General features: G+C 48.6%; 1 protein-coding gene across 5 annotated transcripts in view; it reads right to left on the bottom strand.

Moving 5' to 3' along the window:
- Positions 1-337: 337 nt before the first annotated feature.
- The window catches only part of LOC118503066 (G1/S-specific cyclin-D3), a 31,945-nt gene continuing 10,819 nt past the window's right edge, over positions 338-21,463 (bottom strand). For all 5 annotated transcript variants that reach the window (XM_036035937.1, XM_036035936.1, XM_036035938.1 and 2 more), the window contains 2 exons: positions 16,125-16,281; positions 338-965 (listed from right to left, as the gene is read on the bottom strand). In XM_036035937.1, the coding sequence (XP_035891830.1) occupies positions 577-965; positions 16,125-16,281 (546 nt within the window). In that variant the 3' untranslated portion in view covers positions 338-576. The remainder of the gene's footprint in view (positions 966-16,124; positions 16,282-21,463) is intronic.

Genomic DNA, 21,463 nt, shown 5'->3' with positions numbered 1-21,463 from the left:
CCTATCGGCGTATCAGCTAACCACGAACGAAAAGGGGTGTACCCTCCTCCTCCTCCTCATTTCGTGCGCCCTTGCAACAATGCCTTCCCCATATTCTAAGCTGTGTGTTTTTTTCTGTTTTAGTTTTCCGTGAAATCCTTCGATATTTTTGGTCATCGTCACCCCGTGCAACCGCCGTGTGTAAAGACACCTCTCTTCTCTGTCCCTCTCTCCCCTTATCTACATTCTAATTATCCCTCGCTACAAAAACGCATCTAAGCACCTTCAATAAAATATGGGGCGGCGGGTGGGGTTTTTTTTGAAGATGTTATGGCTCGATTTAAGTCATACTCGATTCGATTTTGATCCACCCCGCGCTACCAACAGCTCCAACCATATGATTGATTGTGGCGTTATAAACGGCCACACACACACACACACGGCCGTTGTTGGCTGTTCTGGGGAGCAATACAGTTGCGCACGGTAAAGACGCTGCTACTCTTGCTGCTGGGAACGATCGGAAGAGATGCTTACGTTAGACGTGTGCTGTGCTCTCTCCTCTCCTCTCGTGTTTTTGTTTTGGTTGGGAAATCCTTTCTAGAAGTAGATGTACTGGACATCCGTCGGTGTTTCCGGTTGCTGTTGCTGAGGCGGCACCGTACTGCTGCTGCTGCTGCTGCTGCTGCTAGCATTGGCCAACCTCTGGGGCGCCTGCTGGTACTGCTCCTTACAGCTGCTGCCGGCCGCCGCCAGTTGCGCTTGCTGTTGGGCGACCTGCTGCTGCTGGAACTGCTTGTCCGCGATTTCACGCGCCACAATGTCCTCGATCACCTTCACGATCACGTCGATCTTCTGCAGATCGTGCATGGTCAGCTGGCAGAGATCGTAACCGACGGCGAGCTTGGACGATACGTTGAGACCGCGTGTGGCCGACGCGATGCAGGATACGGCTAGCAGTGATGGTTCCACTTGCATGAAGATGGTTTCTATATAATGGAGAAAAAAAATGAACGGGGCGAGAGATGGAAAAGCGACACAAAATCGTTAGTGGGAACAGTTTCATTTGCGACAGTCCTTAAAAGGAAAAAGGAGAAGATTCTTAAAACTAGCAGGTAAAAATCAGAAAAAAACACACAGAAAGCAATAGAATGGGGATGGATGCTGAAGATTTCGCCAATGGGTTTCGAAAACGACTCTTCGGCTAAAAGTTCGTTAGAAAGTGCACAGGTAGAGCGAAAAGGCAAGCCCGACGATGGTAAGAACAAAACCTTGAAAGGAACAAAAAGGTACAGCAAAGCAGAGGCTGGATGTAGAAAAGAAAACCGTGTCCTTTGGAATCTTCCTTCCAATGTGTGTGTGTTTAAGCGCAACAAGCAACATCCTTCTTTGTCGTTTTGCCCGCTTGCAATCCATGGCCCATCGCATCATCTTGTGCCTGGTACCGTAAAACCTGCAAGGATGCACCCAGTCAAACAGAGACCTGGCAAGGCCATCAGAGAGATGATGTTTTTCTTCGATTCTATTTCGCCTCGATCCTTCTTCGTGTGTATTGTTTTTCTAGTGCTCAAATTTCTTGTTTTGGCGTACCAAAGTTCAGGCTTTCGCAAGCTCTTTCCGTTTGGACAAATAAAGCTAGCTATAAACGGAGAACCTCTTACACATATTCACACACACACAGGCGGAGATGGCCATAGTAAGAAGGATATTCGGAAAGGACACAACGAGGACTTGCAGAAGAAGACTTGCGTCGGTTGGGTAAATTCTACAATGGCGTATTTGTTTGAATGAATCTTGCTGCTGTTGCATCTTCCTGGTGTGTACGCATGTGTGTGAGTGGAATTTCCAGACTCCAGAGTCAGCCACAGTACAAAAACGCAATCCTTCCAATAATGCTCTCTAAATAATACACACAATTGTAGCCATAATTTAATGGGTAAATAAATAATCATTCCAACAAACGGGGTGCAATCATCACGAGCTCTCTCTCTCGTCAATCGATTGTGCGCTGTTGGTATGTGCATTCGTTTCGGGGTGTTACGCCGTTTTCGTTGCTCGTAAAAACTAAACGATGAGTAAATCCTTCATGCAATAATATACACAAGTCCGCAAAGTCCATAAAAGTGCCCTTTCCTTTTGCCCCGAGCGAGTGATCTTCTCTCGCTCGTCCTGATTTTCCCCTTTTTTCGTTCTTTTTCGGGTGTTTTGTTTGATCCTTTCCATTATTTTTTTTCGCTGTGCGGCTGCTCAACGCGAAATTAACCATCCTTTGCTCATTTTGCCCAAACTTTATTGGTTACACACGCACGGTGCTCTCGGTTGGGCAACGCGAGAGGAAGCAGGGCTTTACAATCTTTTGCTCGCGCAATTGGGTTTGGGAAGGAAGATTTTATATGGTTTTTGTATCCTGAAATTTTAACCTTCCTTTTCGGTTCCTTGTTTCGGTGCAGGGAACTGAGGGTCTCCACCCCAAAAAAAAAAAAAAGAAGAAGCTTTTTCTCCACAATTAACACCCTATAAGCAACAAGAGCTCTTGCAGGAGGTACAAATTACATGCGCCGACGCCGTCACTAAAATGGAATGCGCGGAGGGCAATTTAAAGCAAATGCGATTCCCGGTGGAAACGACGAATCGTTTTACAACACACTGCACCGTGAAGACTCACAATAAATGCATATTCCGTTTGTTTTTGTGTGTGCTCGTAAAGAAGGAACACTGTTACACAAATATTTCACATGTGCTGGTCAGCAGTAGAGTCGGCCGTTGTCGTCATCGCCCGGGTTGCTCAAGAAAGGGTTTAACCCTCGGACGGTTTCCACCCTCCCCCCCCCCCCTCCGCCCCGGGGCGGAAGTGTATCGGATTACGTAGGCGGGCACAAGCAAAACAAAACCTTAGTCCAATTACGCCATCATCGTCGCCGTCGATGCGCCCACATTATGTGCAAAAATCCAACTTCCAACGATTTCGTTGAATTGAATTAGTCTACAGGCGGTGCGCGATGCGCTGGTGTTAGTGTTGGAACTCGCGTAGCTCGCTCGGGGTGTTCCACTATCTTATCCGCGCGCGCGCGAGCGCATGTTCAGGAATGCACTTGCAGCACATAGAGAAGAGCTTCCATGTACGATGATAACACGGAAGATCGCGTTTGTTGCAGCTTGCAGCAGAAGGGGCCATTGTGCTGAACCGCATCGTGTACTTGAACGGGAGAGAATGAGTGCGAATCCAGTTTTGGGGGCTGCCAAGCAACAACACACAAAGATGCTATATCTGGAACAACCCCAAAGCACAACATCACAACAAACATCTGCCCCTTTAAAAGGTGTGCAACTTAAATGCTTTTCGCTTGCATGATGCGGACGCCAGGTGGTGCGCGCTTTTGTTCGCGAAGAGAAAAGCTTTTCGCGTTTAAATGTCCTTCGAGTACGGGCTCAAATTGGCGCGTATGGGAGAGATGGGGATTTTACGGCCGAAGCAGCAAACCCTTACAGGCAAGCATCGTGACGGAATGATGGCGCGCCGAGCAACTGCTGCTGCTGCTACGTTTTGTTTACAAACAACCCACTTCCTTTTCTGCCTGCTCTGTGGGGCCTGCTGCTGCTGCTGCTGCAGCACACCATCCGAAGACCCAAAAACGAAGCGAGATCGACTCCCTGACAGACGTCCATGTACGTAAGAAAAGCGGGTTGCACCTTGCGTTGTGGTTTTCGAATACAAAAGCGGCGATCAAGGATATCTTCGTCGCTCGTCGAAGGATCGCGCGATTCTGGTGATCCACGGGGCACACACATTCGAAAGAGGAAACACATTTTTATGCTTCGTCTGGTCAGCGGCACCAGCAGCATTTCGATATGAATGCCTTATGTTTTTCCTTTCGTCATCATTCACAACACACGCAAGGCACCTGTCGCACCCCGAACCCGAACCTGCTGCTCTCGCTTCTCCGCTTCTGGTATAGCGTAATTTAAGTGTTTTTGTGTTTTGTTTTGGCATAATTCTTGCTGCTTTGTTGGATGCGTCCACCGACCAACCAGTTGCATCCTGTCGCAGCTCGTTCGAGAGATCCTGCCACTCGCCTAGCCTCACACACTAGCGGGTGTCTCGCAGCTCTCGCCTCTATCCTTTAAAAAAACCTGCCTGCCGATAAAGAGACGAATAATAAAAAAGCGCTCAATCATCTCGTTCACCTGCCGGGTGGAGTTCCGTTGCAGCAGAAGCAACACACAGAAACGACAAACACCTGCCCTCATTTATGGATATACGCTTTTTCTTCTGCGCTGTTAAGCTCGATTAGAGAGCTCACCCCGATTGCACCCCGCGCTTTCCACCCGAAGATCAACTAGGTTCGGGCGGTCGGAAGAACGGAAGAGGAAATAGCCAAACAGAAAGAAAAATGCGAACGACGCATCACCACCCTTAGGAGTGATTATCTTAAATGCCGTTCTGGACCGACCGACCGACCGACCGACCACGGGAAGAAGATCCATCTCGTTCGTCAAGCAAACCTCTTTTCGCCAGCTTTCAAGCCCATAAATTGGGCCCTGAAGTTCATTAACGGGCGCACTGTTTACAAGCTTTTGAGGAGTAAATAAAATGCGTGCGGACATGCATAATTTGGCCATCCAAAATGCCCTTTGGGCGCGATTCGGCAAAATGAGCCAAAAATACTTTTAGGCGCCATTTTCGCTTTTTATGGGCCAGTCGTCGTCGTCGTCGCGCCGTCTTAATTATTTTGAACTAATAAAATTACATTCCAACACCATTCCAATATTTCCTGGTGAATGTCTTCCAGACGGGTGGAATAACCCCCAGAAGAAAAAGGATCCTCCCTTTCATTTCAACCCCCCACAGCAAAAGCGTTCGTTTCCCTTTGAACTTTGCTACCAAGAAAGAAAAGTGGATGTAATGTAATTAATGTCACTCGTCTCACTACCGTGTGTTTTTGGGGTAACATCGCTAGAAGGTAGTCATTACCTTCATCCACCGGAAGAAAAGCTCACCAGACGACAGGCACCCCAGCTCTTTGTATCACTTTTTTTTGCTGCATAACGGAAGTAGCATTACAAAAAAAAATATATTGTCGGTTATCATACCGATTGATCAAAAAAGGTTGATGATCACATTCAACAAAAGCTGCACAGATGGCTCACCTCCGGGAGTACTGGACGGGTGGTGGTGGTGTACCACATGTCACCGAGGGAGAGTACGTGAAGACACTCACGCAACGCAAGAAGGCGGTCGTCGGGGTGCGTCTTGGTACGGACTGGGGGACACAAACGAATGTCGTGCAGTTCCTTTCTTTCTTCTTCCAAACCCTGTGTTAATGTAACGTCTTCAACACCTGGTGTCATCACCGTGCCCCGTCCTCCCTAAAGACCTTTATAGCAGCTACAAAGGAGGCGATATCATCAACGGATCTCGCTAGCTACAATTTCAAATCGCGCAGGACGACATTCGACGCACTATTGCGTGTCGCCGCGGCGTAGGGAGGTGACCCAAGACAAATGTGCAGCGAGAAAACGATCGGTCCTTCGTACTTCTCTGCGTCCTCCTCCTCCTCCGTTCCCTTTTGCCATTTGTTGTCACAAGGCACAGGGATAAGGACGAAGGTGAGCCACCCTCTCTCGCTCGCTCGCTAACTTCACCTGGTGCTGTGTGTTCCGTTGTGTGTCCTTATCAATTGGTACTTTGAAGCGATCGAAAGGAAAAGGTGTTTTTCGCCTAGAAGAACCCTCACGCGATACGGTGCGCTGCGTCGCATTCTTACGATTACGATTATTATTTATTTCGTTGCATTCATCGAACCGACCCCTCCTATTCGCTTGGGCATATTTATTTAATTTAGCTTGCAGGAAACAAATCATTACAGCGTACACAGCTGCTCCGAAGAGTCGTACGCCCTGAAGCAATCTCAAACGACGGACGAGAGTACGATCGAGTCGCTTACACGGATTCCGGGGCTTTTGTGCTGTGTGGCAATCCCTTTTGCTTCGAAGGAGTAGAAGTAATAATACACCACACACCATGCCCCCAATGCGCACTAATTTTGCAATATCACATTTGGAAAATGTAAACGAACACACTGGCTGTTCTCGTTAGCCCTCCAGAAAGATGGTCGGCGGCTCATTGGGTGGGTTTTATGTGGATGTTTCATTAGGCAAGACGCTTCTTTCCCTTACGGGCACAGCAGCAGCAGCAGCAGCACGCCCCTACCCAGTTGATATGAGATTATGATCGTGCACAATAAATTATCACGATTGTGTGCATATCCATCGATCCTCGCACAGGCCATCAAGATCTGCGATCGGTAAAACACAAAGAAGCAAGGCTGCCGATGCTTCTGAATCGCAGCGAGGAGGAACAGAACAGTAATCTTCCCGGTTCCGAAACGAATCCCAAAATGCGAATATAGGGTAGCCGGCAATAATTTCTCTTCCCCGTAAGAAGCGAATTTATCAAAACAGCACCAACACAACACAACGAAACCAAGAGGTCCAAACGAAGGCAGAGGATTCCAAAACCCCGGGAACCGTTTCGAATTGCACGGATTCGATGCGTTTCCTGTCTTGAAACGGTGGAAAAGCCAAGAACGCAACGCGACCAGCCGCACACAACGGCTTTGCTTTTCTTGCGTTTGTTCTGCTCTCGCTACTTCTCGAAAAGGAAGCAACAATAAGCAACGGTTTCGTTAGAGGAAAAGCTGGGCTTGGTTGCAGAAATTTCAAGTTTTTCCTTTCCTGCCTTCCTTTGGGCCCGGGTCCTTCTCTTCTCCTCCTTCTTAAGGCGAGGTAGCGCGGTTCCAAACACGAAAAGATGCCGAAGACGAAAAAAGGATTCAACCATTCGTTCCTGCTCCGCTCGCTCTCCAACACCGAACGAAAAGAGCCAAGTCCGTCGGATTTTTTGCTCGGGTTTGGGGTTGCGAAATAATAAAAGAAAAGGTTTGCGCGTATATAATTTGCATCCACGGCAAGGCAGAGAGCGAGCGATTGCCAACAACCGTTTTGAACACACTTCAAAGGAAGGTTTATCCGGTATGCCGGCTTCCAGGCGTTCGGACCGTCTGGAGGAGGACGGTTGGCTGGTGGTCGTCTAAGGAGGTCCTAAAACTTAATCGCGCTGCAAGGAAGACAGAGAAGGATGGACAATCATTCTGCCATAAATCTATTTTAACCCCTTTTTTCTGCACACCTAGTGAGAGAGAGAGGCAGGCCAACGAATTACCGGTTAAAACCCAAGGTTGCTACAAAAACACGTAGACACACACTGTGGACGGACCTCAACTCAAATTTAGCAGTCCGGAGGTCTTTTACAAAACGCGTGCGAGCGTCTGGTGCCCGTCTTCTTTGAAGGTTAACGTGCGTCTAGCGTGCGTGTGAGATCTCGATCATTGCTCACCACCAATGTCCGCAAGACCCAAAAGGTTTCGCCTAGAGGCGCGTAATGAGCCGAACGAGCGTTAGAGGTAGGTCCGGTCTCCTATCGGCCAGTTTTACTACCCTCAACTCGAAGAAGAAGGTTGCCGTTCGGTTGCCGGGCTCGATTGATCCATCCGCCAAAAAAACCCAAACGCACAGGTAGTAGACTAGAGAGCAGCAAAAACGAAGGGGTTCACACAAGAGCAAACAAGATCGTAATAAATCTACCATCGTCAGCTAGAAGGTTCGATTAGCAGCGTCAAAATTATAATATTTGTAAATATTGGCCCTCGGGCCAATTCGACACGTTTCGACGGGAAGGGTATGCGCAGAAAACGGGGCAAATGTAGATTTAAGGGATGATCGATGCGAACCCAAAAGAAGGGTTTGTGCGGAAAGAATTTGCCTATCGTTAAAGCTAGCCTGACGACACACACACACACACGTATGTCTTGTTGAATTGCTTTGATCGTCCTTGAGTAGGGGCATGACAGTTTCCTAACCCCCATGAGAGAACTGCGGCTCTCGACTGTTGAACTCGACCTATCGGCTCGCACTATGCAGGGGCATCTATATTGATTAGGCGCTTGCTGTGGGTCCTCTACTATATCGTTAAAATCGCAACCCATTTACACCACACGCCTTATTAGCATAGTTATGAGAAGAGCACAAATGAGAAGTCGAGAAGCATTTAAGGGGTGTGCGTTTTGGGAATCAAATTGCACAAGCGGTTCTAGAAATTAAACCATGGGAAAAATGTTGCGTTACTTCATCTTGTGCCTCTTCTTGTAACAACGAGATAGGAATCGAGTTCTTTTCGCGTGAGTGTGTTTGTAAAAGCGCTCTGCGCTGGGCAAGCAAAACTCATCCTTTTCCTTCCAGGAACTCCAGGAACAATTCAGGCAAACCTCCGAAACATAACAGGATGAAGAGAAGATGGCTGTGGTTGGAAGTTCCATCTCGCTTTTTCTCCCGATGCTCAACAGATCGATCCCTGGGCCCATTCCATCACACCACTTGAGGGAGGTTTTTCGAAATGAAATGGCCGATCTTCGAGCGAAAGAAAGAAAGAAAGACGTCCAAACAAGTGCCCACACCACCACCAACGCCCAGCCCAAGCAGCGTCCTGAGCGTTGTCCATATGTTTCCCAGAGACTGAGAAGATCCTCAAGAAGATGCAATATTGGGCAAAGAAATGAAACAAACAATTGTGTAGGGTGGAATGGAAAACGGTCAGGACTTTTCAAAAAACCCATTAACCTAATCGAAGATCGTTTAACGTCGAACGTACTAGAGGACACTCACATTATCGAGCATCAGCAACAAGATTTAAAAGGCTGCCTTTAAACGAGAGGACAACAAATGGGGTGAAGAAAACCCCCCCGAGAAAGGAAACCTATGACGGTCAACAGCATTGCTGGACCTGCTGCTACCCGAAAAGGGAATTTTCCTATGCGCCTTTTCTTGCGGAACACCACCACAGCTTTTTTTAAAGGGCTCCGCGTGGTGTGGTTGTGGGTTTTGTTTGTCCCCGAGCAAACGCGGGCGGGAGGCACACGCAGTTATGCTTTTTTAATTATTTATGTGCATACATCAACCGAAAATGAAAACCTACAACAGTGGAACGAATGTGTCTGTAAAGTATGGGAGCCAGCGGCCGGAACCTGCCTGCACGTGGAGAGGACGTGATGTCCACCTTCTGCGGGAAGCATGATGAAATGTTACTTCGCCAGTTGGGAGACTTCAAGCAGGAGGAGACGACGAACCCTTTGCTTCTTTTCCTGCTTCAATCCCTCACCACCGTCGAATCGTTGTTTTTAATGGCTGTTTGAGAGGCACGTGCTCCTCTTTCTGTGTGTGTGTGTGTTTTATGCTATTTCAAGGCGGACCAGAGAGAGGTGCGTTTTTCCTTACGGCATATCTCTCTTTTCCGATTGCCAATTGATGCATTTAACTAGGAATCGATCAGCACCATACACCCGACATGGGAACGGGGAGACACAGAAAAAGGAATCCATTTAAAGGGATACTGTGTAATTGTAATTGCTCCCAATGAGCCACTACCTAGGGAGCGACCAGCATCGGAGAGGGAAGGCAGGGCAATGCAATGCAGGTGAAAATGACCTTCTTGACAAGCGCGCGCTGTGGCTCCTCTTTTTGTGCGTTTTTCGTGAGCCAGACAGGAAAGGTGCGCGCGCACACAACAAGCTTCCCATACAAATGTGCGTGTTGAAATGCAAGCTGCACAAAATTAGCCCCATTGTGCAACAATGCACCGCGTACGTACGGTGGGGGGGAATCGGTCATTCGATCCTTGGCCAAATGGCAACCCGAAAAAAACAATCCCAGCAGAAGGAGAAGACGAACCGCCAAAGGAGGGCAAGACCTCGGGCGCGCGCCGTCGAGACGTGATTTTAAATCGGAAATAATTAAGAAGGATCACACACACTCGTCGTTCTCTCTCCCCTAAAGCGGGTTGTGATTGAAGCAACGAAAAAAGTGTTCCAGACCTAAAACGAGACCCCTCGCGAACGGAAACCGTCCTCTAGTCTAAGACCAAGGCTAAGGAAGGAGAGAGAAATTGGCCAGGTGTGATTTTTATAAACATTTTTTTCTTAATCTCAGATCTTAACGTAAAAAACACGAACGACGCATCAATGTCACGTAAAATAAGGATCAGCAAAAAAAAACCTCCATTTTACCTGGTAATCTATTCGATATTGAAAAACTTCTCAAGAGTGATTTAAAGTTCATCCTTTAATATTTTTTTTTTGTAAGTTTTTCCTTAAAGGAAGGATCACTTTTCCTTTTTTCGAGACGTAAGTAAACACCGAAAAAAAAGAAAGTTTTTTCTTCTGTTGTAGCACGATTCTTTAGAGCTGGCTTTGATCCTTACAGGGATCCCTCCTGAAGGAAAGATTCAAAATAACGGCCACAAAATCCTGCCGCCGGAGTCAACGACGCGCAACCGAAATTCGGGAGCAATTGATTTTGATTTGGATTATCATTATCATTCTGCCATTTTAGTTCTGTACAGCATGCTACATTAACTGCAACAGAGGGAGACATAGGTAAGACCCCTGAGAAAGATTAAAAGGAAGGGAGATTGTTTTTTTTTTGGGAAATAGGAGACGAATTGCTACTTTTGAAGAAGAAAGAAAAGAAATTGCAGGACTCTTCGTGGTGCAGAAGGAAAAAAAAGCTGCAGAAAAAATACAAAATGCGACAAATCTTACAATCCTGCAGGGAGAGAGTTTGGAGAATATGTTTTTGCGATCGCAGCGTGTGACGAAATAAAAAAAAAAACAATCCCGATGGAAGAGGAATGATTGAGTGGCGATCAGCTCTCCCCTATGATGTGTGTCGTCCTTTAATTAATTTTCCTCCTTTCTAATGGTTTCCCGCCGCACGATTCCATTGCACCACACTTCATGTAACAACCATTTTGCTCCCCGACCCGAGCAGGCAAACCGAAACAATCGGAACTTTGATTTATTTCGTCCCTGTTCTGCTGCTGCTGTTGGCCAGGATTTATTAATTGAAGCAAAACCTACCTATGTGCTATTCTTGATCGCATCCTTCGAACATTCCCTTACAGGATGACGACGCAGGATAACGTTCTGTGGCTTCCGCACAGAAGGAATGTTGTATCAGTAAGGATCTCGTGAGGAGTCGTGAGTAAAAAAAAGGGTAAGTGGTAAGGAATTTTATTACCCAAAACAAGACTTGCCGTTACACACCAACCGAACGAGATATAGTTCTCGTCGTCGTTGTCGGAGATTGCAGCCAGTAATTAATTTATTGATCATGCGGTGTCCCACCGACCCAAAAAAGGGGTGTTTTCGAGCGGCAAAAAAGGGTGATAAATTTCTCCCAGTTACAACAACAGTCGATCGATAGCTACACTACTAGTGGGACAACAGGAGACAGTTTCCCAGAAGAGTGTTTCCCCGATTTTTAAAACCGTTGCCCGGCCACCGCCAGACCAGACGACGAAAACACGATGTTGTTGCGGCATTGTAAAGAAGGTCCCGTTTGTTTCCGAGAAGAAAGTGGTTCCTTCACGGTCCCTTTTTCGAAGGTTTGACGACGGCAGACGGGAGGAGGAACGAGTTTTTCCTTCCGCAAACACGGTCCTGGGACCACAGAACCCCTCGCACACATCATAAGTGAGAGAATGTCCCGAAATCTCAAACTGCCGGTGGGAAATTAAACAACAAAAAAAACTGGATATCTGTGAACCAAGAACCGGAACCTATATCTACATGCAGGACGTTTGGGAGGGGGAGCAAACGCTGTGGAGTCCTCACCAACCCAAGAAGTGTCACAAACCTCGAGGAACCTTTACAACACACGGTTGTGCAAGATGCATCTCGAACGACTACAATGTTGCTTAACGGCGACAATACCAACCCCCGGGGCAACTCGAGGCCATCTCATTCATTACCTCAGAATTAAGGGACCAAAGTGACTTGACTGATCTTTACCGGATTTTAAACAGATAGTGCACAGATACGGAGTTGCCTTGCACGCTTAACCGGCCAAATGATATCTCTGGGCTCTTTTGCCAGACGGCTTCGGCACACACACAGACACGGTGGTGTAACATTATCATCCGGTGAGCGCAACAATTGCATGAATTGCAAAAACTGGCTAAATTTAGTCAAACGGACAAATAACCGGTTGTTGGACCACGAAGAGTCGAGACGAGATCCTTTCCTGGGAGATATTTGTGCGTGCCTGCAGCGAGAAGCAGTGGAGAAGGAACTGGGGAAGGCTTCACATTCCCGCATCATCACCCGGTTTTGTGCGCATAAACTAAAGCAAGCGAACTTGGACGAGGAATTTAGCGAAAGGAACGAAGGCAGCTGCGCTGGTGCAAGAAAGACGAGTAACCCGCTCAGTTGCATACATAGCTGTGGAATGCATACTAAACACGTCGTCGTTTTGGGGGTTGATGGATGTTGATCGTTCTTGGTTTGTCCCCTGCCGAGGTAGAATCGCAGAGCCGCAGCAAAGCCCGACCCGAAGTGTGTCTCGCTACGCCTTGAGAGGCAGATGTGGGCAAGCAATCCGGGTGTCACCTCTCCGAGGCGTTTAGTAATCCTTGACGACTGATATCATTGTGTCGAGTGCAAACACGGAGGGGAGAGTAAGATATCTCCTCTGCAACAGTTTTTGATGTTTAACTTCCTCGAATCGATAAGATCTACCCTGCACCGCACCGAGGCTGTTGTTTGAGAAGGTGGAGACGATTCGTCGAACATTGACTTTTGCTGAGTGTGGATACCGACCACCATCCGCTCTAGCAGTTATGATCGCGTTCTGAGTGACATTGTTGCCGGACGACGGTTGAGCGACCCCGGAAGAACTTCACCAAAGCTAAAAACGGTCCACTCGCAGGTGTGTGTGTGCCTGCACAGACCATGCAATATCCTTTTCCGTTCCGAGCAAGCGGCCGTCGTCGTGGCGGTCAGGTCAGGTTTATCATAAAATGTTGGATCTCCTTGGTTTGGTTCGGGAAAGAAAACCGGGACTGCACAGAGCTCGGCGTTCCCATACGAAGGCTTTGACACAGGAGATCGCGAGCCGTCGATTATTAATTGGCCAAGCGCGGTGGCCGGTGGTGGTGTACACAGCAGCAGCGGCCAGGAGACCAGAAAAAGTTGGTGCGGGCATTTAAAAAACAGGGAAAAACTGGCACTTCCTAACGTGGAAAATGACCCTCGGTGCAAGCGTCTCCCGTTTATGGTGGTGGCATGTGGACCCTCCTCTCTCGCTATGTGGGGGAGGGGGGGGGGGGGAGGGAACACTGTTCTGTCTGACTTTCAAAAGCAAGAGCCACGGCTAAAACAAAAGCTTCGTGAGTTAAAAGTTGAAAAAAGAAAACCATTTCAAGGAAGAAGGTGTCCCTCCGGTTGTTGTACCAAGCAATACACTTCCGCTTCTCTTTTTATCACGTTAGTCAGTCAACCTGCAGGATCTGCGCTGCTTCAATTTCCTCCACCCGAGAGCTCGACGGTTCAATTGGCCGTTGACACTTTTGATGGGCAGCCGCAGCAGGCGAGCTAGCAGCAGGACCCACCCTACACCACACGATTGTCATTAGAGGGTGAACCGGAAATTAACATAAATTTCTCCTTTCAACCTGCGCCTGATCGAGGTGTCGCGATACGAGGCGCGAGCAAACAGGCGAACGAGCGACCCAGTCAATTAAGGACACGTCCGGCTGGCTGCGAGCACACACAACACCTGCGCATTTACAGAAAACCATCGGGGTACCCACCCGGTGAAAAGGTCAAAAATGCACTCACACACAATTATCCTGTGATCAAGTCCGATAGGCAATGCGTGCAGGGAAGTAGCAGCAACAGGCGCACACGGTTCCTGTTGCTGTCCAGAGTTCCTTCCAACCAGCAAGTGTATGTCAGGCAGTAGAATTCCTATACGGGTGAGCGTTTTGGAGGGGGGCTGCCCTGAAGAGATTCCGATACACAACCCCGGCGGATAAAGCGCAATGGACTCCGGTGTTCGTCATCCTTGGGTGCGTGTATCGGGACATTAAAACGGCGGATGGCAGCTGTTTGATATCGACGAACAAGGAGGAAACATTCGTTAGGAGGTTCAAATTAAGCTGAACTCACCGTTTGCTGCACAGCACAACACCTTTCCGTTTATTCTTCGCGCGAAAGGAGACCTACTGCGGGAAGGAAGAATAAATGTATCGGAATGAAGGCGAACCAGGATATCCCAGGGGACCAGGCAAGGGAGCAAATGGGCAGCAAAAGGACGAATGAGGGAGCGAACAATGGCAGCGACAGCAGATGGCGCTCTTTTTTCTTAACTGTATCCTGACGCTCCTGACGAAGGAAGCCGGTTGCTACAACGGGGATCTTGTAATACTCGTTTCGAGTTTGAATACTGGGTCCTGCTGGAGACGCTTAGGTCTTTTGTAGCAACTTCCGAACAATAGAACTTCCAAACAGTTGTGCAGATATTCTGCAACCACTCCTCGAAGGTCCTGTAACCCTCCCGAAGCGCTCTTTTTGCACACACTCTCGCACACAAGCAAGCCATTTAACTCTGACAAGCCTCCCGAGGTATTCCCTTCCAGGGTTCACCATCCGCCGGGAGCTTCTCCAAACACTCCTGGCATTGCTCTCTGGTACAGCGATTCCGGTTTGTTGGGTTTTATTTCACCTTGTTGTCATCAACCTCTGTTTTTTCCCTCGATTCGCGAGAACGTTACATTACCATTTTCTACGGTTGAAGTTCCTTTATTTGTGGCCCAAAGAGAAGAGGTGCCCACATGCGACAGGCTGTAACCGTGAAGGGACACGACCTCTTCTTCCCGATCGCGGGTAAAACACAAGCACACAGGAATCTGGCTCGTTTCCGCTTTACTTTTGGCACACGGAGCCAGCAAACAGGAGGAACGATGCCGGGTGTGTGCGTTGTATGGCCCTTTTCTCTGCACAACCAGCCAGGCCATGGGCGATAGTCGTCATATCTTCGCGACCCCGTGGTTGGAAGCGAAGTGGTTTCAACCCTCTGCGTGAGCCGGCGGCGGCGGCACCGACCGCGGCGAACGCGAGCGCGCACACGCTCGTCTCGCGGATAACCTTGAATTTAAATATCCCCGAAAATGAATGTACCATTCATTTTCGGGCACCGGGTGGAATAAAAGGGAACAACACAAACCCGAAACCGACGACCGAAAAAACACATATAAAACACACACACACAACAGGGAGAGAGATTCCGGCGGCGTCTTCACCGTCGTCGTCGTCGTCGTCGTCGTGAGGCGAGATGCGATCAGAAGAATATATATATTCGCCCTACCACCTCTCTCGCGTGCTCGGCACCCGGTGCGGCTTCTTGAGATGTTACCAGCAGGAAAGGAAGGCAATGCCACCGATTGGCATTGAAATCGAAGAATAATTGTCCTCGCCCAGAATGCCAGAGGGACTCTCTTGTAGAGGGTTCACCTTCGGGGGGAAATGACGAAGGGACAGAGGAGATTCGCCGGGTTGTGTTGTTTGCGCGCTCAAAATGCAATAAAACCAAAAATCCAATCACCTCAAAAGAAGTTCCCCCCTCAAACGTCTTCCCTTCTCTCACTCTCTCTGTTCCCGTTTGAAGTTCGAGACTTGAAAGTCGCTAAAAATTTTCATCGCAACCGATCGTCCACCAGGCCGCGTCTTCGTTCTGGGGTGATTTTTTCGAACGGCGCGAGAACGAGGAGCAATAAACGTGTAGTAAAAGAATTTTATGAAAATGACCTCGAATTAGAGACCTCCTTATGTCTCGCAATGTCCTCCCCTTGTGGACGCGGCGCATTCTTAACCGTCGCGATGCGTTTGACAAATCAATCCAGAAAAAGTCAATTCAGTTTAATGCCGCCTCTGAGCACGCCGAGTACCTCCCGGGAGAGGAGACGACGCACAACACATTCCACACCATTAGTTGGCCAAAAAGCGGAAGGGCGAGTTTGTAAGGCGATCATTAATAACGACAAAACGACGACGATGGCAGGCGACCAGGGACACACAGCGCCGTGTTGCAAAAGGGAATTCTTGACAATTAACGAGCGGACACAACACAACACGGTTTTGGCCGAAATTGCTTAATTGCGCACCAATGCTGAAGAAAGGTGTATCGACCGTGTGTATCCGTTTTATCGGAAAGGACATTTAGGTGCTACAAGGATCTGGATAGCAAAGAGCACTTACCGGTGTTGCAGACGTGTATGAGTGTGTGCGCATGTTCGCGCAGTCGGGAATCGTCCGAGCCCCACTTGCAGCGTTCCAGAATGTGATCTACGTAGTCGTACGCTGTCACCGCGTTGATGTTCCATTCGAGCTTGCTGATCAACAGCAACTCCCAGCTCTGCAAAAGGTAAGAGAAGATAAAAGGTGTTACAATTAAAGAAAAAAACGGTTTGCTATGCGTAAAGCGTTAATAGTAAACGGCCAACTGTTGGAAGTCATAAAAGATAAGCTTAACGGACGCCTCCGGCGCACACGAGTGAAGACATATGGCAGGATCAACCATAGCTTATCTGCGGACTCACTTCAATTTATTCTGGAACGTGGCCTTCTTAAGTAACCAACGCGTGCCAACAACTCCCCAAAAAAGGACCCAAAGAGCTCCTCTCCCCTGCTAAAGCAGGAGCACGTGCGCCATTCGAGTATTTGAGTCGGTTGGACACACTTTGCATAAATTTCGTGCACAGTTGAACGTGAAACGGAGGGCACATGTGCTGCCCTGGCGCCTGCTTGCATATTTTGAAGGATATTCCCCAACCATTTGCAGGATCTGCTGAACTTTAATGCTTCTTCTGCTTTAAGGCTACAACACACACACACCCCCTGAGGACACCCGGTCGTGTCGGTTACAGCAATTAATTGTAGGACACTGGAACGCATTAACGTCTTCGAACAGCAACAAAAAGCAATGGAAAAACCGTTAAATTGTGTACGCGATGCTACACAAGAGCTAGGGCGCCTTCCTTCAGGGGTCCCTACTATCCCGTCCGGAGATAAGGTTCAATTTTATATCCATGGACTTGGGCCTGAGCTCAGGCCTAGTGATGCATGCAACTACCTCCTTATGCTTGTTTTTCTTTAGTTTCGGTTGAAAACAAAACATCTCTCCCCCCCTTCGAATGTCCTTCTGTCCTGTTGTCTTTGTGCGAGGGGTTATGCAAATGTTTTAACAACCCAACACCGAAGACGAGATGATGTGGGGTCAGTTTCTTCCACAGTGTTCCCTTGGCTGACCGCAGCAGGATTATATGGGCCGTATAATAAATCGCCGCTTGCGGTGTAGACTCTGCACACTGCTGCACGCAGCTCGGGCAACGACGGCCAGGATGAGAATAATGTGCATTCGGAGGACACACACAGTGAGTGAGATTTTGATTGATGAATATCTGCATGACCCGGACCGGAGACACTGAACCTGGTGTGTCCCGGGTCCCATCGTTCCCATTGCACCATCTATCTGCCGGTGTGGTCGACAATCAAACTCCTTCCTCCGGTGCTGTGTCCTTTCCCTCATCACAACTACACGCAAATATGCCAACTTAATCATCCGACTGCTCCCGGCAGAAGGACATTAAGGCCCCGCAACACATCGGTTGGGTAATCGCACGGTTTGCATCGACGCAACGGTCGGTCAATCTCTTCATCAGGGTGACAACAACATGCGCGGCTGCTTCTTCCGGTGGAGGATTCAAACACACACACACACGCACGCACAACTTCTTTGAAAGATTCTTCTCCCATCCTTTTTGTGATGCTGATTGTTGATGAATGGAATGCTGGAACCGTTTGTACGCCTCATTGCGCATTTATGGCGGTTGGCATCTCGGCATCTTCTCGGCCCAAAATAAGGATCGCAAAGAAGCTTCCCAAAGGTGGGTGTCCCACACGGAGCTCCAAAAACGACGTACCAGAGAGTAAGACACAACAAACAAAACAGCCCGCACGTAAAAATAAAGATCAGAATCATAAAAAGAAAATCTCATAATCGTCCACCCGAACCCGCTCTCTGTGTGTTCTGCCATCATCCTTCAACGCAAGTCCCGAAGACTTGGACTTGGGCTTGGGCTTGAGCTGCTGCTTGCTCAAAATCATTCCGCAACCAAATCTCCCGCTCAAATCAACGACGTTTGCGCGTCGCGCGCTCGTTTCCTGGCCGATTACCGAGCGACTCGGCGGGAGACCGGGAGGTGAGGGCCCAATAATAAAGGATGGGATCGCGCGTCGATTTATATACCTGTGCGTTCCGCCCCCCCTCCTGTATGTTGTGTCCACCCCTGTGGAGCGCACGAGGCACGTTAAAAATGAAGGAGCGCCTCCGGAGAAGAGATCCTTTTACGCAACGAGAACCAAATTTAACCAAATCATCATCGAGAGATCAAACAGAAGAGGAAAAAAATAGCTAAATATGATCGTGCGAACGAACGGACGGGCAGCAGAATACTTTAAGCAACCCTTAGCGCAGGCGGATCCGATTCAATGTTAGGGGTTGCTATTTTAACCCCTCGGTGATGCTGGACACACACAAAAAAAAAACAGAGCGCTTCAGAAGAGATAGGCGGCGTCCGTTCGTGCGTGATTCTCAAGATCGTGTGGTGCTGTTGCTCTTCGCATTCGTATCATCATTATTATTATTTTCGTATCCTTCAGGGAAGGCGCTAAAAAGGGAATGCCGAACGCGCGTTTTTTTTGTCCAAAGCACATTCTAAGCCGCAGTCCGTTGAATGATGAATAAAAAATGGTCCTTGTGATCGACGCGATCAACAACAACAAAAAATGATACAAGGTAGCACCTTTTTCGAAATCTCTTTCAAAAGGAAGTCACACTGGCAGGAATTGTGCGTATGTGAAGTGGTGGAGGAGCCGGTGGTGGTGGTCGCTTTTTCGATACGGTTAAAATTCGATTCCGCCACCTCGTTTCGTTGCCTTCTCCGAGCACGTTCCTCCGTTATTTTGGGCGCCGCTCGTCGGCAACTAACTAGGAAGACATAAGGGCATAAGGTTACCGCGAACTGCAAAAAGGACTGCCCTCGGAGGGACAAGGAACGACCGATCGTGCTGTGGAGAGCAAGAAAAAGAGCAGACTCTAAACCGAATCGTTCGTTTGCCGTGCTTCGATTTGATTGATGATCTGGAAGATAACAGGGCACACACCACACCAACTCACCACCACCAAAGGAAAAAAAAAGAAGCCAATCACCAATAACCGGCAGCAACAAAATCCCACCACAGCCCAAGAAGGAGCTGCGCTGCTATTGCGGCCAGCCATCTCCGCGTGTCCCTTTGATCATTTGACCAGCGCAAATATTAAGACTCCTAAAAGGAAGAAGGTGCATTTGTGTGTGTGTGCGCTGCTCTCGCTGTGCGGCACAAGAAAACGATTCCTTTTCGGCCCACCAAAACGCTTGATCAACCCACCTTTACCGCTCTGTTGTTGGCTCCTCTCGGCTGGGAGTTTGAAGACGAGGTAGAGGAACCATTCCAAAATGCCGAAACCAACAACAGCAGGACTCGTCGCGGACTAAACACAGACGAGATCCCAGCAAAATCTTACCTCCATTCGCACAGAACGCGCTGGGGTTTCGATAAAATCTCTCACAACGCGCGCAACCTTTGCTAACTAACGGACAGGACCGACCGCGCGATCGTTCTCTGCTCTGTTCACACAGAACATGGAATGGAAGCACACACACACACGCATAAAAAACTGCCAAAAAAGTGAGAACAGCATTCCATTCTCAGTGGAGGAGCTGGACATGGGGAGGGGACGGAGACACGACCCATTCGAGGGGGGTGGTTTCGCGCATGCTTTTATAGCATGGGGAGTGGAGTGGAGTATGTGTGAGAGAGTTGTCCTTCTGGCTCGAGAAGAAACGGAAAGCTTGTTAGAGAGAAGATCGGGCTCTTGGCTAACGAAAGATCGATCGAACCTGGCTCCAAAGAAACCGGCGCACTCAAAGAAGGTGATCGAGGGCGAAGATCTCCAAAAAGGAGCCATCGTCGCTTCCTTTATGTACAACAACCTCAGCAGACTTCGTGGAAATCGTTAAAAAGGCTCCCCTATCCGGTTCGGTTTCCTTCGCCGGCGCTGTATCCTGACAGGAGAAGGTGTGCTTGGGGGTGGTGGCACAAACCCCGCGAGTATCGCAAAACCTAAACCGTGGGCGAAAAAGAAATGAACCCTTAAAAATAAATGCCCAGACCACGGGGCTCAGCGCTCCTGCGCGGTGTGTGTTTTATTCAATGGACATCGCACAACGGAGACTACTCCCATATAAACCTATAAGCCTTCAAACATTCTTCGATCGTGCGTCCTTCTCATCCTTTTTTTTTGCACTCCAACTCCAAAAACTCCTCCTGGCAGGTTTACCACCAAGGCGACCTGTGGATATCATCTTCGGTGCCTGTGCCTTGGTCTTTCTCTTCATTCAACATTCCTCGGAGGCTTTCTTCTTGGGTGTGCAATGATCCTCTTCCTGATCTTGTTTGCACTTTCGTCCCGATTTTTTTTTTCGCCTCATACCCATGAAGAATCTGTTCCCAGGAGGAGAACCAGATCCTCGTAGTACGATGGAAAAGGGGATTGCAGAAGAAGTGTAAGGGAATGAAATCCCATCCGCACAAATATGTGCACACAAGCACGCACTCACACACACACATGACCAAGGGCTAGCCAGCAATAAAGGCAAAGGCACGGTCCATTTAAAGAGCACCAGAACTTCTAACTGGAAAGCGAGATCTTCACCACGTTTGAAGCAGTAGGTTCGCCTTCTTCGGCATACCGAAGACGACGATCACCGATGCTCGAGGAAAAGGGACGATAACAAGCGATGCGAGAGAGCGCAAAAGGGAACCAGCTTAAGTCGCGGTGAGTGTAAGAAGAACTTCCCTGGTCCAGAAGATTTCCAACACCAACCTGAACGCAGAGAGAGAGAGAAAAGGAGAGAAAGGATAAAAAGCCTCCACCAAAATTGATGTGTGGCAGCGCCGCGCAGCAGCAGCGTACAAGTGGCAAAACGATGAAGCGAGACAATCGTGCGCTAAAAGGCATGCCGCCACCCGACGACATTAAGCCACCAGAGGAACAGAGTGCAGAATCTCTCTCTCTCCCTCTCTCTCTCGGCTTGCCTGCTATAGCCCGGAGAAGCCCGTTAAAGTATGCGAAAAAGCCGAAAAAAAGCACACATCAAGAAAACACGTATCTGGGGTTGTTTTTTAAAGGCCAAAACTCAGGCTAAACGAGTCGAGCATAACTTTGGCAGAGTTCTTGGAGAGGAAGGTGACGCGAAGGTGAGGATACAGGGCGGCGGTGATGAGCACCACACCAGCCTCATCACCCGGTCGGGTGCGATTGCAGGAGGTTATATAGGTGGGTGAAGGACAAAAGCGGACAAATAAAAATACTAATAAAAGAAGAATAGATCCACAAAACGAGATGGAGAGAAGAACAGACAGAGAGAAGAATGGCCACAGCAGCAGCAACAACAGCAAAAAAACAACATAACACTACAAGTAAAACAACAACA

This window comes from Anopheles stephensi, chromosome 2 (assembly GCF_013141755.1).
Source record: "Anopheles stephensi strain Indian chromosome 2, UCI_ANSTEP_V1.0, whole genome shotgun sequence".
Taxonomy (NCBI): domain Eukaryota; kingdom Metazoa; phylum Arthropoda; class Insecta; order Diptera; family Culicidae; genus Anopheles; species Anopheles stephensi.
The sequence above is the reverse complement of the archived record's forward strand: the minus strand, read 5'-3'. Positions and strand labels throughout refer to the sequence as shown.